At 40.7% G+C, this 23,109-nt stretch overlaps 1 protein-coding gene across 1 annotated transcript in view; it reads left to right on the plus strand.

Moving 5' to 3' along the window:
- Positions 1 to 10,971, plus strand: part of poc1b (POC1 centriolar protein B) — a 37,078-nt gene extending 26,107 nt beyond the window's left edge. The window contains exons 11-12 of the mRNA XM_030732185.1: positions 9,165 to 9,470; positions 10,283 to 10,971. Of these exons, the coding sequence (XP_030588045.1) occupies positions 9,165 to 9,470; positions 10,283 to 10,441 (465 nt within the window). The 3' untranslated portion in view covers positions 10,442 to 10,971. The remainder of the gene's footprint in view (positions 1 to 9,164; positions 9,471 to 10,282) is intronic.
- Positions 10,972 to 23,109: the final 12,138 nt, after the last annotated feature.

Genomic DNA, 23,109 nt, shown 5'->3' on the forward strand with positions numbered 1-23,109 from the left:
TGGTAACAGTGTTGATATTATAAACTCATTGTAGACAAAGGATTGCATCTAACCACTGCCACTGAAACACAAAAGCACAGGTCTCCTCTCGTTGTTGCCAGTATGAAACCTCTTTAATCAAGCCAGTCAAGGGTTTGTAGCCCATTCATCAGGAACATTAGTCTGTTGTGTTTGAAGCACACATCTAGTGTTAATGAGGGCTTTACTCTACTGTGATTTATTTCCCTTAAACATGTGGGGATAAACTGAAGATACCTTCAGCAGATGATAAAGCTGTTGTTGTGCTGTGGTTATTAAAAAAAAAAAAAAAAAATCCATTTCATGGTGAACAAAGCCTTTTCACACCTACGCTGCAAGTGCTTGACCATGTTTAATGAACACTGAGCAACCTTTTTTGGAAGTGGCTTTCATCAGAAGCCCTCTGTTGTTACTGCTGTATCCACTTTTAGCATGAGTGGTAACCTATAAACACTATCCATGTGAGTGCTGTGCTTTGCCCATTAAGCTACTCCTACATATTTCACATTAACACAGCTATAACTTGTCAAACGTTATCTACAAAGCATAAGTGACAGCAGGTTTGGATTACATAATATTTTTGATATTTATGATTTAAGCTGGTGAGTTTAGGTTTTCTATTTACCAGTCCAGTAGCTTGGTGAAAGAATTGCATGTAATCAAAGACTGTTAACATTCAATATGTCAGTCAGTTGATGGTTATAGGCTCTTTCAATGTGCAGTGATTTTGATGCTGATTTTTGATAATAGCATTCATGAGGATCTTTTGAGAAATTACTTCTTGGCGTAGAAGCTAGTTTTAGTTTTTGTTTTATGGTCTATGCTGTTCCATTAATAATACATCATAAAAATACAGCTGTGCTAGCATTTTGTTAATGCCGTTACCTCTTAAACTGTTTATTCGTTATCAGGAGCATTCAGCCAGAAGTGTTATATCATTTTTCAGTTTCCCACCAACTGCTTCGTCAGTATTTCCTCTGGTAACATTATGAGCATTAAGAGTGATCTTTATTACCTCTCTTGTCAGCTAAGCAGTGCTGAGCGACAGTGCGTCTTCATACTTGGTGAGATTTGATGACAGATTTTGCCCCCATTTATCTTGCAGAAGTGGGTCATAGTCATGTGTTTTTGTTTTTTTGTGTGTGTTTTACTTTTTCTTTTCCTCTTACTTATGAGCTTTCCTTTTATTCGGTTAATCAGTCCTGCATTTGAAGGGAGCGCCGTGACTGCACACCTTTTTAAAAAGCAGAACACATTAATATCAATGTGTGTTTGAGCTCTGACATGTAATATTTCTTATAAGAATTGTTTATCTTTGTCCTTGACATGTGAGTAAAGTAACACACTTGAGTAAGAAACTCACTATATTCGTAAATGGATGTGCATTATGTGTGTGAATGCTATGTATTTCTCTTTAAGATTTGTGTGGGTTCTGCACTGTGTGTGTTAGTATGAGTATATGCTGTTCTGAGTTGTGTGTATGCTTTGATATGTAAAAGCATTGCTATGAGTTTTATTCATTTAAATTTTTCAGGTTACCTTACTTTGTGTGTTAAAATGCTTTTAGCTTCTGTGTGTCTGGCCCATCTGCCGCTGAACCATGGCAGGAAGCTGCTGTTTTTTTTTTTTTTTTTGGCTGTGGTCGAGGTGTTTACAGTTCCCATTTATGCATGTGTGATGTGGACAGAAAACACACTGTATTTAATGGCAAGCAGGATATTTTTGTTTGAGTGTGTGGGTGGCTTCTGTGCGGATGTTGGAGGCAGACAGATAGAGGAGAGAGAAGGGGAGGTTGAGAAATCTGTGCACTTCCTCAAAGTCACATGAATATACTCTTGCTTCCTGCTCATCTTTCACCTCTGGGCTTTTAAGAACATCAGTGTTGCCGTACCTTTAACAAACATTTGTGTGAATTCATGTGACTGTGTGCACTGCCTGTTTTCTCTGTGTATGTTTTTTTTTTTTTTTTGACATGTCACGTGTGCGTATTGAGTATGAACATACTTAACTATGTTTTTATTTTGTTTTGAAGAGACACACTTTTGTTTTTTGTGTATGTGAAGCACCTCGTCTGGTGACAATTAGGAGTGACAAAGATGAAATGAAAATTAGTCGTCTGGTGTGGTGTGCTGGCCGACCTGAAACAGAAGCTTCACATCTCCTGCCAAGTCTGCCTGCCAACTGACTTCCTGTTACATTCAGGTGGATCCCCTGGTGGACTGATCCCTGGCTGTCAAGGCTGGTGATTGGGACATGGAGTGTCTCTGGTGGGGAAGGAGCCTGAGTTAGTGCAAGGTTGTAGATACTGGCTAGGTATAGTCAGGCTTAGCTCAACACATGGCTTGGGCTCTGAAACCAGTCTCCTGGAGAGAGGTTGAACTCTGTTCCAGTCTGGAATTGCCCACGGTGATAGGTAGCAGGCTGGAGTGGGTATCCTTGTATCCCCTCAGCTTGCTTCCTGTACGTTGGAGTTTTTACCAATGGGTGAGAGGGTTGTTTCCCTGCACCTTCAGGCCAGGTAATGCTTCCTGACTGATTTTTGTGCTTATGCGCCAAACAAAAATTCAGAGTACCCAGCCCTCTTGGAGTCATTGAGTGGGGTGCTCAAGGGCCAAGCAGAACACGGCTTGGGCGGTGGCCGAAGCAAAAACTTGTGTGTAGGAGGAGTTTAGTGAAGCCATGGAAAAAGACTTTTGTTCTGCCTCAAAGTGATTTTGTAAAACTGTCAGGCAACTCAGGAGGGGAAGTGGTGCTCTACTCACATGGTGGGTATGGATGGGATGCTGCTGAGTTCTATTGAGGACATAGTGGGTTTGGGCATCTGACTAGTGTGCCTCCTGGGTTGACATGTCCTACTGGGAGGAGGCTCTCATGTAGACCTAGGACACGTTGGAGAGATTATATCTCTCGCCTGGCCTGGGAATTTCTCAGTGTTCCTCCAGATAAGCTGGAGGAAGAGGTGAACTATTTCCTTGCCTGTATGTGCATGTTTGTGGGTTTGCAAAAATAGGAAAGTGAAACCAGGGTGGGGGAGGGCCTCCTGATTTATATATTTTTTAAACAAGGATTTCCTCCTGCCACAGAGTCTGTTTTATTAACTGCATTACATGGCATCCTGTGACTAGAGAATGCTCCCTTCCCATTACAGGACACATATCAGTCACACATAAACTGTCAGATACAGGAAAAAGAGTGGCAGTGTTACATGATACATGATGGACTCTGTGGATTGTCACGTAGTAAGAAATTTTTAAAGGCTTACAAAAAACTTTGTATATACAGTACAGTAGTATGTTTAATTTTCCCCATTGTCTTTGTTAAAATTTCCCTAAAAGAATTATTGCAATTTATTAAATTGGTGATAAAGCTTTTGAAAGATTTAATGTCTATAAACTATACAATCACTTTAAACCTCAACTTCATATACACTACATTCTGTACATAGCATAAGTGTGTGTGTGTATATACATTCCTGATCAAAATCTTAAGACCAGTTAAAAAATTGCAAGAATTTGCATTTTGCACTATTGGATCTTAAGAAGGTTCGAAGTAAAGCTTCACAATGCTAAAAGAAGAAATCTGAGCAAGAGAAAAACTTTTGAGCAGGGAATTTTTTGAAAACTGCATTTACACTCAAACAAGGTTTTTTTAAGCTGATCAAAAGTTTAAGACCATAGCTCAAACCCCCCCCCCCCCCCCCCCCCCCCCCCCCCCCCCCCCCCCCAAAAAAAAAACAGAAAGTGTCAAAAAAAAGGACTCAGTAATGAGCAGCTCCACCATTCTTGTTGATCACTTCAAACAATCGTTAAGGCGTGCTTGATGCCAGTGTTTCCAGGAGGCTAGTGGGAATGCTGCTCCAAGTGTTGAAGATGGCTTCACGAAGGGCATCCACTGTCTGGATGTCCATTTTTGTAAACTTCCCTTGCCATCCCTCCCCAAATGTTCTCAATCGAATTTAGATCAGGGGAACATGCAGGATGGTCCAAAAGAGTGATGTTATTCTCCTGGAAGGAGTCCTTTGTCAGGCGGGCATTGTGAACTGCAGCATCGTCCTGTTGAAAAACCCAGTCATTACCACACAGACAAGGGCCCTCAGTCATGAGGGCATCTCAGGTGGGATCTCCTTGTCATGCCAGTAACGTTGGAAGCCATCAGGACCATCAAGGTTAAATTTTTTCTCATCAGAGAAGACAACTTTCTTCTACCTTTCCATGTCCCATGTTTGGTGCACCCTTGCAAAGTCCAAATGGGCAATTTTGTGGTGTTGAAGAAGACGTGGCCTTTGAAGAGGTTTTTTGTTTCTGAAGCCCTCACAGATGCTGTCTGATGGTTATTGGGCTGCAGTCAGCACCAGTAATGGCCTTAATTTGGGTAGAGGATCATCCCGTGTCTTGACGGACAGCCAATCGGATCCTGCAGCTCAGCACTGGTGAAATTTTTTTGGGTCTACCACTTTCCATAACCCTCAGGATCATTTAAAATATGCAAAATGACTGTCTTACTGCATCCAACCTTCAGCAGCGATGGCACGTGAGAGGCCGTGCTTATGCAGCTCAACAATCCTACCACGTTCAAAGTCAGTGAGCTTTTTTGCTTTTGCCATCAGGAGGTCTTGACAGTGTAAAGACTGGACAGAAAATGACATGGAATCCAAATTTTTGCACAGTTTTTGGCTTTTAAAGGCTATGGTCTTAAACTTAAATTTTTTAACTAGTCTTAAGATTTTGATCAGAAGTGTATATGCGTGCGTGTGCGCGCGCGCGCGCGCGCACACACACACACACACACACACACACACACACACACACACACACACACACACACACACACACACACACACACAATATATACGCAATATATATGGAGGTGCCACTGTTCATACACCTTCCAGGGCCACAGAAAGGGATCAAGAGTTAAAACTGCCTGCAACCCTATCAAATTTGATCCCAATACAACAAATACTACATTGATGTTAGTCATACTAATGCCAGTGAATGTGTTATGTTTACTAAATTTGAGGAATGGCGCCTGGACACACAACAGGGGCCCCTAATGAAGAAGAGGTTAACTAGTGCTTTTCAAATGACATGCACATAATTTCCAGCTATTATGAAATGACCTGGCGGATTGGTAAAACAATTAAAGTGCAATTGAAGTTATTAGCTTTGACGGAGGCTTTTCGTACTTCATAGGGAGGATTTTTCATGTTAATAAACATCAGGCAGGTTTTGAGGATGAGCTTGTGGCTTCACAAGGGGTAAGGGGAGGAACGACATCAGAGAGGCTCTTCAATTAAGATCAAATGGCTTTTTATATAAGGGTCACAATGTCTGAGGTTTCCTGCCAACGACCGAGTGCGCAGCTAATTCTGGTGCTCATGGTAATGATGTTTTTGATCAGACATCTGTGATTTGATTTAGAAGCGGAGGTGAGGCTATTTTTGATGTGTTTTCTCATGGGGATCCTTTTGATCATAAACATCACAGCCACTGTTAGCATTTATTATGGATTGTGGTTCTGAACTTCCCATTTTAAGTAAATCTGCTGCTGTTATCAACAATATCAATGAATAATAATAATCAGAATAATAATAATCAGTGATTAGCATTTAATAGTGCTGGTTTGTCATTAGACATTCAATTTGTGTCTTTCACAGTGCATCATAATATTATCTGTGGCATAAACTGTGGCCATATTAGGAAGCACTTCATAGATTGGAGTATTATCACACTTTGTGTGCAGTGTACACTGAAACACATACTGAGAGTCAACACATAGACTGACTTGATATTCTTGCCTTCCTATCAGTACTCTCTGTTACTTCCACTGCCCCCTCATTATTACAGTGGCTAGTTATTGCTCTGCTCTGCTCAACCACCCAAACCCAACCACCTACTCATCTCCCATCAAATAGAAAACATTACCGGCAGCCCCATTGCCACAGTCCTGCCATGACTGACCTCTGACATTCCTCAAAGCGTAGCAGACATGAGTTTATCTCTGAAATTACCCTTTTTGTAAATAGGTTCTTGTTTACAGTGTTAGGTTTAGGCTCCTGATTGATTTACATTGAACAAGTTAGATATCTGCATGTTGCCTTGATTTTTGTACATCTATCTGATGATGCGAGGCAGCACCTTGTTACATATTCTGATAAAAATACTGTTCTCAGTCTTGCTGCTGCAGGGATCATTTGCTTCATACATCTGCAGTGTATGTTCTTACTGGGCGTGCGTGTGTGTGTGTGTGTGTGTGTGTGTGTGTGTGTGTGTGTGTGTGTGTGTGTGTGTGTGTGTGTGTGTGTGTGTGTGCGCTTTGACTGACACCCAGGGCAGCTGGATACCTTGCCTGTTAAACATTAATTGTATCCAAACTGCTGGGCGAATGGAGGGGATGGAAGGATGGATGGAGACCTGAATCTGTTAACTGTTAATGAGCTGAGCGTATGTTGACCAGATGTATCACCAAGGAGAGAAAAGGTGTTCAAGATGAAGTGAGAACACAGATAGCATGAAACTCACAGTCCAGACACTGACATCTATGTTCGCCTCCTCTCAGTAGTTGATCGTAACCCTCCCTCCTTCCTCCTTTTCACATACTTGTGTACTCCTCCTCTCTTCCCTCCATCCTCCTTCCTCTCCTGCCTCCCCTCCACTCTTTCTTTGAAGTGAGGACAGTATGCAGGAAGTAAGCCGGAATCGATTGCTCCATGCATTAGGCTAGGAATGTGTGACACCCTCCTCTTAACCCTGCACTTCCTGCCTTCTTGATCTTCCTGAACGATCCCCCGTTTATCCCGCTGCCTCCCCTTTCCCTCCCCTTTTGTTCCTGTTGGTGTAGTCCATGCATTACCTAACCTTACCCTACTGCCGTTCACATACAGCATAATTATTGGCAAGTTCAACTTTTCTCTGGATTATTATTTTTTGAAACTGAAAAAGAACTGGTTAAGTGATATTCATTCTACAAAATGATTATTAGCAACTGCAACAAATCAATTCATCATCTTGCTTATTGAATCTAAATTGTTGGTTGTCAAGAGCAAGCAGTTTTAAGACACCACTACTGTAGTTATAGCTCTGTGTTGGACTGGCAACCTGTTGATTGTGTACCCTGTCTCTTTCCCTATGACAGCTAGGAGAGACTTCAATCTCCCAGTGACTCTGAATTGGATAAGTGGTTAAGAAAATGGATTGATGGATGGACATTTTATAGACTAAACAATTAGTTGATTCATTGAAAAATAATGACTCCCCAGTTTCAGTGTGAAGAAGTGTCCACACAGGAAGCGATTTGCTTGTTGCAAATTGATTTGTCGCTGATGGCTCATTGCTAGTGGGCAGTTGGTAGTTGCTTCAGTTGCTCCTTTTCATGGTTTGACTTCAGACCTACCCACTTTGTGTCACCAGGAGTTATTTTGCTTCTCATCACTGGTCATTGACTTTTTGTAGTTTTTGATTGCCATGTCACTGCTAGCTGCTTCCTGTGAGGAAGCCTCTAGCTTCACCTTGTGATCTGTAGAATGACAATAATGTTTGGGAACTGGTTACGGAGCTCTGGTTGCTTTTAAGCATAAATTATTTGTTTCTCAGTTTGTGGAACTATTACAGTAGTTTGAAACTCAGAACTAAAATGCCAGTTTGAATCCACACTTTCTTTAGAATAGATGCTTCTCTGCTGTACAGCTAATGTGCTAAATGTGTGTGCTATGACAAATGGACCGTCCCTGATTACACTGAATATAATGTCTCCCCCCTCACCCCCTTCTTCTTTTCCTTCATTGTTCAGTCTCCCTTGTCATGTGTTTTTGTGAAAGAACAAAAAATTGCTTTGTAAGGAACACTTGAAGGTCATATAAAAATGAAGCTGATTTTTTTTTTTTTTTTTCCTGTTTTGCTCTGTTTGTATCTGAATGCAAGCAACCAATGGACTTGGCTTTAGCGAGCAAGGTAGTCAGACTGTTACTGAATCTGCCTTTCAGTCAGTAATCCAGCAGTGTGAGTCAGCCACCTACTTCAGTCTGCCAAGTTGCAACAGGTTCAAGGCCTACTTCAGTGACAGAACAGTGAGATAGGAAGGATGTTGGCTAACGTGTTATCATTATATATCATCCAGGATCGTGAAAACCTGTGATTTATTCTTTCTGTCAACCTTTGATATATGTATATTTCAGACATGGTGATCTAGCAGGATAGATGTTTAGAGTTCCATTATTAGTTTATTAACGGCTTAATCTTTAACTCCATTTTGAACTTCCACTTCAGCTGATAGTTTGGTAACATGCAATACCTCAGTTCCTATTCCAGTTGAATCTTGCCATGAATCAGACAAAACACAGCAGACTTCAGTTCATTAACCAGCCATGATATCATGATATAATGAGTGTGGTGTCATCATTAAGGAGATGCCATGCACCATCTACTGGAAACAAGAAAGTAAACAACACTGCAGCTGATACTGGCCATCCTGTGTTTGGAAAACAATGGCTGTAAATCAGCTGCTGCGTGCGTTGCCAAGACTGCCAAATCCAAATTTTCCTTTCATCATGTTCGAATCACTCCTTTTGGCATGTTATGGATAATGATATACTTATAGTTTTCTCTGGGCAGGGCGATGCATTGCTGATAAGGTTCACTACAATAAAATGCTAAATGATTCTTTCCAGGCTTTCACTTCAGATGGTACTTTAACTCATTTTAAACTTTTAAACCCTTATCAGCACTTTTACTTCAAACTGAACATTAATTTCTTTAACATTTTGACTGTAGGAGTCACTTTCATGTTAACCGCCCCTTATATAGTCTTTCAGTGCTCCAGCTTACGCCTTCTTCACCTATAAAAACCTACACATTAAAAATGTGGCATTTAAGGTTATTTATAGGTTTCAGCTACTGTTTATCTATGAACATGAGATTATTAAGCCTTTTCTAGTTCTTTCTAACTCCTGTGCAAGCACTTAGGGAAGCCTTTAAAAGAATATTATTATAAGAGCGCTTTGTTTTCAGTGGTCTCTTCTTAATTAAATGTCCGAGTCATAATGGTGATTTGATGTAATCTGGGTTTCTTGTATGATACAATGTATTTGATGGGGTGAATGTAAGTGGAGCAAAAAAAACACAAATTTTCACTCTTGCTTTCATCTCCAGCTCTTAAACAGTTGGCCCCACTTGACACCCATGCAGACTGCTGCTAACAGTCACCTCTCCAACGGTTTGACAGCATGTAAGGTTGCCAATTCAAGATTGGAAGGATGGATCGAAGGTGAGAGTGCAAGTAGGGCAGATTTGACTGCTGGGAATGACACAAAGGCGGACAGAAGAGCAAGGAAAGGAAGGAGAGAGGAAGAAGTAGAGGAGATAGGACAGACACACCCACTGGAAGTTCTCTCTGATCATCCAAGTGTGAACTCTATCCTGCAGCACATTGTTCAACAGCTGGATATTCTCACACAGGTCAGTTATCAGTAAAAGCATATATATCTCAACTCAGGATACTAGCAGGAGTGAAAAACATTGTAGGAGAAAAGCCTGAGGTGGTTAATCCCAGCACCAGGTTGCTTACCATTCAGCATAAATATATTCTGTTCTTCTTATTGATAAAGCTAAAGGCAGTCAGAGCAGGGCATTTATCTCCTCCCACAAACCTATATTTCTACTTGTGCACAAGTCTCAACAAAGGCAAAGAAAAGCAAACTCAAAAGCAAGAAGTAGGTTTTTGGTTTAGCTGCCTGCTTCATCTTTTTGATAAGCGTCACCATTAGATGAACAGAGACATCATCTCATTTCATGACTTACGAAATCTGTGGGTGAAAAAAAAGTGAACGCATTTTATGTTCTGCAGTTTTAGGAGAAAATTGGCTCCAGGAAAAAAAAAATGTGCTGCTGTATTTATTTCTTTTTTTTGTCAGGGGGGCTCAGAGACATGATCATCTATAAGAAATATTTGGCGCATTTTCTGCTTCTCAGGAAACATGATAAATGAAACCTAATGAACTATAAAACAATCTTTATATTATAAATATTTAATTTTAAACCATTTCTGCCTTTTTGCTATGGTGACTACCACATGCATCGAGACCAAAATGAATAATAATTTGAAAGCCGAGACTGTCTCTCATTAGCTCTGATGTCTTTTTTTTTTCTACTCTGGGAAAGGATTGATTTCAGACTGAACTTTGCTCTTCTTGGTTTCTGCTTGTATAATTATTCTCTGACTTCTCTATAATTGTCATGCTTTCCCACCTCCACCACTTCACCTCACTCAGACCATTTCAGTGCTGGAAGAGCGTCTCACCCTGACGGAGGACAAGTTGAAGGAGTGTCTAAGCCATCAGTCTCAGATTGTGAAAGACCTGCGAGCATCTAGAGAGAGACAGCAGACAGAGAGCGAAGAGACGGATGGATCTCCTGTTCATTTCACTTGAGGACAACATTGCCCTATTTCAGACTGCAGCACAAAGACCTGTGCTATCAACTGTGACTGCAGGGTGTGTGTGCGTGTGTGGGTATATGTGTGTGTCATTTTAAATACCCTCCTTGGTGGTCTTTCTCAGGGGTCAGGGGGTTAATCAGGATTTTGGGCAGTGGTTGCAGTGCTTGTGTGTGTGTATAGTACCAGCATAGTTTCTCCATGTCTGTCTGCACCTCTTAAGGACATCCAGCTGTACAGCCAAGCATTCCATGTGTGTGTGTGTTTGGGTGTCCAATCCACATTAACAATCTGAACAGCTGCAGCTATATTAAAAAGAACAAAAAAAGGACCTGTGTGTGTCTTTACCTGTGTGTTTGCAGGTGTTTTAGCAGTCCACTGCTTCAGGATGTTTTTATTGGAATCTGTTTGCATCTTTGTAATATGCCATGAAATTTTTAATCCAAGCTGTGTGCGTTTTGCCTAGAATACACGTAATATAAATGGAATTTTTATGAATAAACAGTACACTCTGTTACTCTAATTTATTATTTACTGTATCCAGACAAAAGCTGATGAAAGCCCTTGTATGGAGATAACCTAACCTCAAAATGGCCACAAATGAAATCTGAGATTAGTAAAAATATAAATTGATGTGCTCAGTTTTGAGTAAAATCTGCACATAAATGTCCAGCAGTTTGAATGGTTTTGCAGAGGCAAAACCGGCAGCCTGTATAAATATTGTTGTAAACATTTTAAACTTCAGTCTCTCAGATGTGATTTTCACTTTCAGAAAAGCTTCCAAGAAATTCTTTTTTCCTCCTCCTTCAGTTTAAGTTTATGTGCCCATTATAAAATGTGAGTGCTCTTATGACTTGATCCTGTGTGCGTGGATGATACAGTTGTGTACTGATTCTTTACTGTCCTTAATGAATTCTGGAATGGTTGGCCTATTGGTGGATTAATGCTTAATCTCAAAATGAGAAGGACATTGTTCTTAATTCCTCCTTACCCCTTGATTAAAATAAGTACATTTACCAATTATAGATTATACAGGTTCGTACTGCTCAAAGAATAATGCCACTGAGGATTGAATTCAGACTCAGCAACTGTATTGTACTGCCAGTACTGCCAAATACTAAGCCACATTAATGCACTGATATATGACAGGTAAGATTTTATATTATTATTTTTTTGTACTATTGGCAGTTTTGTCGCTCATAATTAACATAGAAAGTCCAAGTTTTAAACTTTGGATTTCAATTTGGTATCTGAAAATTCATTTACAGTACCTACTGGGAGTGAGCTTCAGTTCAGCCACTGTCCATAAATGAGGTAAAGCGCTTCCTGTAATTTGCTTCCATGTGACTGAAATGTTCTGGCTTGCTCTCAGCCAGCCTATGGTCTCTAGCTGTTTATGTTGTTCCAGCGGAGGCCATGCGGCGAGTGATGCGGCTGGGATGGGAGGAAACCACAAAAAAATATAATAAAAAACATGCATACACACAAAGAGGGAGCTGTCAGTGGCTGCCATTTGGTTTCTCCACCACATCCTTGAGCTTCCTCTCTGGCCTCATTGCTGTTCCCTCCTGCTCCTTTTTCTTATTCCCATTTACATAAGGTGGTTCAGGCTGCTGGGAAACCCCGGTCCACCTTATCCTAAGCACATGGACGTGTTGCTGTGGTGGAAATCCTGGTGTTTTATGCTATATATATTTGAATTTCTATATATAGAAATATATATATATATATATAATAAAAGCAGCATAAGGGGCTAAAGTACAAATACAGAAATGTTCCAGTAAACACTCAAGAAACCACTGAAAGTAGCATTTTTAGACTAACATTTTTAGAAGACATGCTCAGATTTGTTCCTATCTGCCATCCTCATGCTCAAAGGATCCTTTTAACTGCTGCTTACATTCATAAAGTAAAATTACTCACTACCCAAAACTGTTGGTGGTAATTGGAATTTGCAGTAAAATGACTTGTAAATCAAAATCTTGAGATTCAGCTCAATATTTATCAAAATGCCCCAGTACAAGCAACGCTGCACCAATCCACCTGTCAACCACCTGGTTTTTTACCCTTGCTAGAAAAATGAACTGACATTCAGCTGAATTAGCACAGGAACAGAAGAAATGCTAAAGTCCTTAAAAAAAAATCCATGACAGCTAAAAATGGCAAAGGAAGACGGTACAATAAACTGCAAGAAAGTGGCTCTTGAATTGTGATTCCTTTGCAATACATTAGACAGGTTTAACGCTGTATAGAAGTCTAAACTCTGAACTAGACAGCTGACCAAAATGACTTCACTCTGCTGAAATTTGACCTCACAGCCTCCAACTCTTGTTACCTTGTCTCTATGCAAGTGAAAACACAAGAATAAACAAACTCAGACACAAAACCTTTTGTGTGTCAAAGCAGGAGAGACTCACAGGCAAACATTTAATGACCAGCTTCCCTCTTCACTTCTACTTAGCTCTCATTAAGTGCGCACAGAACTTGCTTTACAGTGAACACAAGTGCTCTGTGTGTGTGTGTGTGTTGTTAGTGCATTGTGAACATGATCCCATAACATGTTAATAGCTTCCTAGAGGAGGGGCTTCCTGTTTATATTGAGGAAGGAGCTCTAACAACCGGATTTGCCACCAGACGACTGCATGGTCGCAGTTTACTACTTGGATGATGGTTGTGTGTGCGCATTTATGTGTTTGTCCTTCGGTTAATGGGGCGTGGAAGTATTTGTGGAAGCAATGCTCTGTTACCTGTTGGAATGACTTGTCAAACTGGTCTTTGCTGTAGATATGATGGGCCTTCATGAAAACATGTAAAGCAAACTTTAAGATGGGCAAGTAAACTTTTTGTCTTTAAGGGTTTTTTTTTTCTTCATTTAAAGGTTCTGTTGATCCTCCAAACATTTTTTTTCTTTCACTCTGAGGATATCTAGCAAAGCTGGTCTCTTTATTTGTACAGGATTTAAGATATAAAGAGTCAACCCCAGCTGGTCCCCACAGCAATGAAAACTGACATTAAAAAAGTTTGATTAGTCTGGGTTTCAGAGCAAAGATTTCTTCTGGGGTTTTAAATTCTGTTTTTGAGCTGCTTTTATAATACGTTGTTATAGTATTCTCTCTGCTGTCAGCAGAGGTGGCAAAAGTACTGACATTCTGTACTTAAGTAGAAGTACAACTACTTGTGTTAAAAAATACTTTGGTAAAAGTCGAAGTACTGGTTCAACTATTTTACTTAAGTAAAAGTAAAAAAAGTACAGGCTCTGAAATGTACTCAAAGTAATAAAGTAAAAGTAGTTCTTTGGAGGACGTTTCTACCTGCTATTTTTGTGTAAAGCTGACTGAACCTCATTATATATTATTGTAATAATATAAAATAATGCATGAGAATACAAACGTTATTCCAATCTAAATTTTAATCCTAATGAATGCTCTCAGCTTGAATCTGTTATGTAGGACACAAACTGTGAAAGTGAATTTAAACACAACTCTGTTCTCTGTGTCCTCCATAGTACAGGGTGACTGTGACTCCACAAACTTTTTTTTTTTGTGTGTGCCATCATTTTACCCCACATGGTAAAGTTGTTACCTCAAACCCAGCACAAGGTGGAAAACAAACATTGTCTTTAGCTCCCAGCTGAACCTCTCCTCTTATTATTTTTACGGCTTCTACCCCATTTCTAAAAAAAAAAAAAAACAGGAGATTATCTTTTCGGAAATTCCCTGTTTAACCCCCGCTAGGGGAAGGAGGTGATAAATGGAGTCCAGAGAAAAAGGAGGAAGGAGTGGAAAAAGAAAGAGGAGAAGGAAGACTGCGGGGGAGAGGAGGGCCCTGAGGCCGTGCCTATTAGGTTATAGTATGCGTAGCATGTGGCTATTCACACATAGCTTTAACAATTACTGATATTTTATTTAAGATGCACACCTGTGCATACATTCAGTGACACCTGTTCAGATGTGTCTGTTTGAATGACCCCCTATTTGCTTTAACATTCTGCAACTGTGGGCTCTTTCATTAACGTAAAAATGTGAGATTTAAATTTTACATCATTCATAAGAAAATAAATGACTTCTGATCTGTCAAAACCACAAGCCAGATGTACATAGGGAATCTCATTTGCATTGTTTCACTGGCTATGGAGGAAAATCCATGTACGGGCACCATAAAAAAAGTCCAGCAACAGTGAGCTATTCATCTGCTGCTTCATTTACTGTATCGTGTTACATTTGTTCAGCCCTTAATCATGGTTCAACATCTCAAAATGAAGACAAATGGTGCAGTTAGGAAGATAGAAAATTGGAGATTTATTTATATATGAAATCATAAAATATTTGGGAATATCCTCACACACACACACACACACACACACACACACACACACACACAGAGCAGCCTGATGCAGCAGAGCACATTAGGCTATCTTTGCAGACTGGTTTCAGCTTAAATACTCAGGCCTGTTTTTACAGGCTTAGCATGTTAAAGCTTATCTCCGGTGGAAAGGGGAGCGGTGGATGGGGAAAAAAAACAAAACAAACAGAACGAGAAAAAGAGAGTCCGATCCGGGGGGGGGGGGGGGGGACTGACTTCCGCACTGGGAAGGTTCAAAGGGACCTGTAGTCCTGTGTGATCTGTTTGTTGTCATTTGATCCCTAAGTTGAATTTCTCTCAGTCTGTCTTTCAGCCTTCCTGTTCCTCTCTTTCACTTACAGGAAACAGAGATGCGTGTACACAAGGCCACTGACTCAGACAACAGGTTCAACCCTGTCCCTTCCTTTGTGGGACAATAAAATCCGACTTTGTTTTGCCTCAGACTTCCTGTATCCTGGGCACAGAGTGTAATGAACCCTAAATAGTTGTACTTACATGGCACATGACAAATTTTCATGTAACAAATATCCTAATTTCACAGGTGGTGACAATTTGAAGGAAAATCCTGAATACTTAGCCGCCATACAGATGGATCCTGTGCTTCTGTGATATGGGCTTGGTTTTGCAAGGATGGTTTGGCCGTCATTAGAAGGAAAGGTCGCTGCAAATCAATATGAAGTTGAGCTGAGGGAAAAAAATATGATCCTAGGATAACAGCACCCCATTTCATAGGGGATGAGGAGTCACTAAACTGCTGCAACCTTCATACTTATCAAATTGAAATCAGATTGATTTAAGTAAGTGCTCTCTGCATACCATCTCTACCATAAAACACAAATTAAGGAAATATCTTTGGGAAGAATGGTGTTTCATCCCTTTAAAGAAAAAAAAACGAACTTCCAAAGGAAACCTGAATTAATCTAAATATTTCATATGCAATTAATCAGCGGTTACTGAGGGATCTACTTTTTGTGTGCACAACTGTAAATGACAATAACATGGTCTTGTTCAGCCGGTTTCCCAGTCATGGATTAAGCATGGTCCTAGACTAAAAGGAAAAAGTCAATGAAGACCACAATAGGAAAAAGTATTTATTCCAGGATTAGACATAATCTCTGTACAGGAAACTGGGCCGTTATGTCTAGTTTCTGGCAGTGTGATGGAAGTTTTTCTCAATTATTGCGAAGAACAAGAATCCTAATTTGAGACCTAAGACTCTGAACACTTCACACCGACCTTATCGGACTAACGTCAAACTCAACATTTTACTTTTTGACTTCCCAGAAAACAAAAAAGAAAGACGAAACAAAATATAAATCTCTCCAACTCCCTTCTTACGAATGCTGCTGGACTTCCGATATGGCTTTGTTTCAGATGGTTTTTTTTCCTAGTTCCTTTTTCTTTGGAATAAGGGACACAATGTGGGAACAGGTCGTCTCAGTTCCTCAGATAAGGAAGTAGTGGACTTCCTGACATCGCGGGGTGTTATTGGTCCAGGGCCATGTGGGTTGAAGGTCATTCTAGTGGGACACGCATCCTTCCTGCCTTGCCATAACCAGCTTGTTGAGCCTCCAGTTTATTTCATCTGTCTCTGAAGAAACCACTTTATCATTTGACTTAATACTTGTAGTTCTGGAGTTAGTACCATTAGAGGATCTGCAACTGAGCTCACTTAAGCAGTGACTTGCCACTGTGTGTGTGTGTGTGTGTGTGTGTGCGTGTGTGTGTGTGAATTCAGAGGAACACAGATTTATGGGAAGTGCCATCTGGGCTGTGGGTGGCAGCTCTGACTGGCATATCCTATTAACACTCTCTCTCTCTCTCTCTCTCTCTCTCTCACCACACACACACACACACACACACACACACACCACACACACACACACACACACACACACACACACACACACACACACACACACACACACACACACACACACACACACACAGTGAATGGCTGCTTTATCTGCTAAATCATTAGTAGATGATCATTTTCTGACTGTATTAGTCACCTTGTTAGGTTTAGAATCCATACAACATATTAGTATTTTAATGTTTTACAGGCTGATTTGGATGCACCATAATGTCAGGGACAAACACAGCCTGGACAAAAACGTAATTTACACGGTCTCTCTCAGTCCTACCATAAATGGACAATGTTGCTTCTCTGTATGAATCATTGGCCTGAAATGTCTTTAATACCTGCCAATATAATATCAACCAGTGCTGCTGAGGCCAACTGTAACAGCTTATTTCCACCATGATGTATTCTGCTGATGTCAGTTTGATGGCAGTGAAACAACACTAGGAGCCTGCTTTCTTCCTTTCTGCTCTCATACGTCTAAACTAAAGAAAATGATCCAAAAATGCAACATTTCATGACTGTTCCGGCCTCTTGGCAGCATTTAGTCAATATTTTAACCTCCATGTTGATGTTTTGATAGGGAAAACAAACTTTCTGAAAAGCACTGCAGTTCGTCAACTTTTTAAAAGGATACTCAAAAATCTTGCACAAAAACATTCATGCCATATTTTTTGTATTCCTTACAAAGAATACAACAAAGTTCCATACCTGTCACATTCTAAAGCCTTTTTAAATATATTAGCTCAACCTGAAATCAAGCTGCAGCAGTCAAGCAATTTAAATATTAGTTATTTAGTAGGTATTGACCTTTTATCTAGCAAAAATTCCCATCTATACACCTTTAGTTCAGGATTTTTCAATATTTTCTGACTTTTGGTTTATCAAAAAACAAAAATTACATATTCATAATAAAAAATAATCTTCACAGGAAGCCCTAAACTATTGATTTAGAGCACTCCAGGAATACTTTCTTTTAGCTGTCAGATGTCATAAGAAGCTTTACCCACTCAGGTAAACATGCTTACCAGCTTGCCATTGATAATCTCAAACAGAGTGCATGCTGGTACTTGTAACACTGCCAGATGTAGAAAGGGGTGATAGTTGTAGTAGTAAGAAGTAGTTACATTTAAATATAAGACATAAAGCAAACTGAATGTTGCTTTTGAATCCCCCCAAGTCCTGGAGCTCCATCCAATGAATGTTTGTGTGAGATTCACTCATGATTTACTTGTGGCTTCAGTCGCTTTCTCCTCTGTCACTTTCTCTTTGTTATTCTTTTACTGTACAAAGTTTCTACAGTTAGTTTGGTTGTTTCACCCTTTGCCATTTCAGCTAACTGAGGAAAAGTCCTCACAGTTACCAGATAAAACAAAATCTGTTTTCTTCCTGCTTTGTGAGTGCAATATTTATTTATTTATTTTATATGGGAGACAGCTTTGAATAGTAGAAACAATGCTTATGCAGAATTTGTCATTCTGTAGCCAAGTAAGCAGCAGTTACTTCATAATGATAAGTTAAAGGGAAAAGACTTATCTATTTCCATTTTAAGTAAACCTACTAGGCCCAAGATTGTTAACTTTGTCAGAAACAGTAAGAAATAGTCCACTGTAAAAGCATTTTGTTTAAGGTTCTAAGCAAATGTCTCACATGTTTTCTTTAGCTTTGAGACTGGCAGCTTAGCAGATCCTGAAAGTGTGATAGTCTCTCTTCATGTGGTAACTGTGTCACTACAGGTCTTTCCCATCAGGTCTCCATGTGTCTCTTCAGTCATGTGTTTGGCTCTTGAGTCAAAGATCTTCTCTTAATAGTGTTTTCTCTAAGTCTGTCGTCACAGCCGGTCCCTAAAGATACCAGGGTGTCACACATTCCCTTAACTGGGTTAAGTTCTCTAAGACTACACATTCCTTGGATTTACGTGTAAGGGAACAGATTTTAATCAGTAAGTGCAGTGCATGTAAAGGCTGCAGCTTTGCCTTCATTCACACAGTGCGTGAAAGTTGACATCAAACACTGAAAACAGTGGAAGTAAGTGCATGAAAAACACAACCTAAACCTTAACTGACGTGGCTTGATGACTTTAATTAGAGTTTCATCAGTTGCAAGTTCACTTTTTATCAAGGCTAATGGAATGTATTTTGTGGACAAAAACTCACTATAGTACCAATTTGTAATAAAAGACCAAATGTTAATCTCCTGTATAACAGTGGTATGTCTGTGTAGATTCTCAGTCATCCAGGTCATAGTAGTCTCTGGAGCTTGAAAAAGGCGACTGGACTTCTTTTTGTTTCTTGAAGACGTTTCACCTCTCATCCGAAAGGCTTCTTCAGTTCTCAACCAAATGGTGGAGAGACCCAGGTATTTAAACCCCTGTGGGCGTAGTCCCCTGGAGGTGGTTATGACCCTCTATTGATCATGTGCGTGAACACATGTGCCCAGGTGTGAGGGGGGCGTGGGTCATATTTAATCAGTGGTTTCAGTTGAAACCAATTTAGGACTCCGCTCCATTGTTTCCTGTGGCCTATTGAGGTCACTGGAACAAAGGTGTGAAAGAAAGCTAGCGGACTACAGGAACCACCTTCGTTTCAACTTGAGATGCAGACAGTCCAGACTGGTTCCCAAGAGTTTGCACCTTGGGTCCACAGTAAAAGGACATAGAGCTGACCAAATTCTATGGAGAGCACAGAACCACCTTTTGAGTGAAAGGATAAGACAGGTCCATTTCACCATAGATGCACTCCAGAACAAAATCCACCAGACTCAGCAGAAACTCTCATCACTCTTACCTCACACCATCGCAGAAGAAGTTTCTACATTTGTGGACAAAGCCCAGCTCGCACAACACATCAAAGGCAAGGAAAGACAACTACGTAAATTTCAAACTCTGCAAACCAAGGCATACCATTCATCTGTTAACAAACAGGACGACACGATAAGCAATGGAAACCAAGGAAAGTGGGTGAAGAACCTATCAGACAGGGTCCTCACCAAACCAGAAGAAAATGTGCTAGCCAAAGGACTCAACTTTGCCATAGCCCCACAACAGCTTCCTATAGTAGACCTCATCACAGCAACAGAAACCGCTATAAGAAATAACAAACTTTCTCATCCTGTAGCAGAACAGATCAGGATGAAAGTTTCAGCCACTCTCTCCAGTGCAAGACTTCCTCCATCCAACCTCACCATTCAGGAGAAGAAGGCCATCACAGCCCTAAGCAAGGATCAAAACATCACCATACTGCCAGCCGACAAGGGGAGGTGCACGGTTGTGCTGAATTCATCGGATTACCACAACAAAATTACTACACTCCTCAGTGACAACAATACTTATGAGGTCTTGAGACGTGATCCCACAAGCAACTACAAGAAAAAAGTTGTTTGCTGCCTGCAACAACTTGAAAAGGAAAAAGCCATTGACCGCCCCACTTACTACCGCCTGTACCCTGGAGAAGCCACTCCATGCATTTATGGACTCCCAAAGATCCACAAAGAAGGAGTCCCACTTCGACCCATTATCAGCAGTATAAACTCGGTCACCTACAACATTTCCAAACACCTCGCCACCATCTTATCACCGCTTGTTGGCATCACACCCCACCACATTGAAAACTCTACAGATTTTACTAACAAGGTCCAGAATCTTGTACTGGATCCAGATGAAACCATGGTGTCCTTTGATGTGGTTTCACTTTTCACTTGCATACCCACAACTGAGGCAGTGGAGACCGTCAGAAGACGACTACAGGAAGACGATTCCTTACTGAACAGAACCAGCTTCACCCCAGATCAGATTTGTGCACTTTTAGATCTCTGCCTTACCACAACATATTTTAAATACAATGATGGATTCTACAGACAGAAGCATGGATGTGCCATGGGCTCCCCAGTGTCTCCCATTGTAGCCAACCTTTACATGGAGGAAGTGGAAAGTAAAGCTCTTGGTTCTTTCAAAGGGATGGCACCTAGCCACTGGTACAGATATGTAGATGACACCTGGGTCAAAATCAAAACCCGAGAAGTAGAAGCCTTCACTCGTCACATTAACTCAGTGGATAAATACATACGTTTTACCAGGGAGGACACCAGAGATAACAAGTTACCATTCCTGGACTGTGCGGTGCTTATCGAGGAAGATGGAAGCCTCAACATTGAAGTTTACCGGAAGCCCACACACACAGACCAGTATCTCCTCTTTGACTCCCACCACCCTCTGGAACACAAACTTGGGGTGATCAGGACCCTACAACACCGTGCGGAAAGTGTTCCCTCTAAGGCAGAAGGGAAGCATAAGGAACACACACACATTAAGAAAGCCCTCAAAACATGCGGTTACCCCAACTGGGCCTTCATCAAATCAGCTAAGATGCACAGGAATGAAGGCCAAACACAAACTACAGAGAATAGGAAGGACAAGAGGAACAACATTGTCATCCCATATGTGTCGGGCTTGTCAGAGAAACTCAGAAGAATTTTCTCCAAGCATGACATCTCAGTATACTTCAAACCAAGTCACACCCTAAGACAAAAACTGGTTCATCCCAAGGACAAACCCGCCAAACACAAGATCAGCGATGTAGTGTATGCTGTTCAGTGCAGTGAAGAGTGCTCGGACCTCTACATTGGTGAAACCAAACAGCCTCTTCACAAACGAATGGCACAACATAGAAGAGCCACCTCGACAGGACAAGATTCAGCAGTACATCTGCATCTGAAGGAAAAAGGGCACTCTTTTGAGGATGCCAATGTTCACATTTTGGACAGGGAAAACAGATGGTTTGAAAGAGGAGTGAAAGAAGCCATCTATGTCCACTGTGAACAACCATCATTGAACAGAGGAGGTGGATTACGTCACCAACTTTCCCCCGCTTACAGTGCTGTCCTGAGCTCCCTTCCCAGACACCCCCATTCACACCTTTGTTCCAGTGACCTCAATAGGCCACAGGAAACAATGGAGCGGAGTCCTAAATTGGTTTCAACTGAAACCACTGATTAAATATGACCCACGCCCCCCTCACACCTGGGCACATGTGTTCACGCACATGATCAATAGAGGGTCATAACCACCTCCAGGGGACTACGCCCACAGGGGTTTAAATACCTGGGTCTCTCCACCATTTGGTTGAGAACTGAAGAAGCCTTTCGGATGAGAGGTGAAACGTCTTCAAGAAACAAAAAGAAGTCCAGTCGCCTTTTTCAAGCTCCAGAGACTATAACAGTGGTAGTGTAATTATACATAGACACACATCATTCATAAGGTTTCAGTGCAAAATATAAATCCTCATTAGAAAACGTGAACAAAATACCCCCTGAATTATACTTTAATCAAAATATGCTTTTTCAGCAGTCTTGACAAGCACCTAAAACTTTAGCAAGGAAATAATGGTAATGTACATACTTTTATGTTGACATGGTGGCAGTAAAATCAATGAGTAAGATCTAAAAGTACAAAATAAAAGCCCTTTATATGACAGAGTAAACTGTTAGTTCTAATTCTGAATGGATTCTCCTGGCCTTTTTTTTTTTTTTTTATATTCTAGTGTTTTCATCATCACACTAAGCCAAAGCCTTTTATTCAGCATTTTCGAGCCTCTGTCAACTCCCTCAATGCACCACTGTGTACGTGACAATAGTGTCTCCTGACTCCAGCCTGACCAGATCCCTCATTTCTTTCACCCAGTCTTATCCCTCCATCCTCTTTACATGTACTCACTGGATTTACAGGACACCTGCCTGCATTTCCATCTGCTGTTGGTGCACCACTTTTGCTACTGTTCATTGTTATACTGTTATACTCTTATATACAGTATGAATGTAGGTTACCCTAAAAATAAGGGTGAAGTGATTTTCACTATTTAAAAGTCCAAGGAGAAGAATTAATAAGCAATGCGGAGTGTCACACCACCTCTTCTTTTCTCCAGAGCAATTTATGTTGTTGTTGTTGTTGTTTTAACCTTTCCACTCAATGTCAGAGAGCAAAGTTGGACCTAATCTTTATACTGGAAAGTCTCCTCTCATACTCAAATAACTTCATCTTCTGCCCACATCAAGCTCAAGTCAAAGTCACCAATGTTGCTAAAATTAGACACAGAACCACTTGGTTGTCCTAGTGCCGTAGGAACCCCAGGTCAGGCTCAATGAATTGGAGATCTCCGCAGGAATGAATAGGAGGTTCTGCACCATTAAAAATATCCCTGTAGCCAGCCAGAGCCCTGTAGTTTGTATGGGTGAAGGTAGCTTAACCCCGGTTACCTGTCCCCCAGGAAGTGTAATCCTAAACAGAAGCCCCTGGTACACCACCGACTTGTGCATGTTTTGAATAGATTTTCCCCACTTGGCGACATATCCAAGGACAAAATTCTGGTTATTGGTACATGGACTGGTTCTTATATTGTGTTGTGTTGTTATATATATATATATATATATATATATATATATATATA

The sequence above is a fragment of the Archocentrus centrarchus genome, chromosome 6, assembly GCF_007364275.1.
Source record: "Archocentrus centrarchus isolate MPI-CPG fArcCen1 chromosome 6, fArcCen1, whole genome shotgun sequence".
In the NCBI taxonomy this organism is placed as follows: Eukaryota; Metazoa; Chordata; class Actinopteri; order Cichliformes; family Cichlidae; genus Archocentrus; species Archocentrus centrarchus.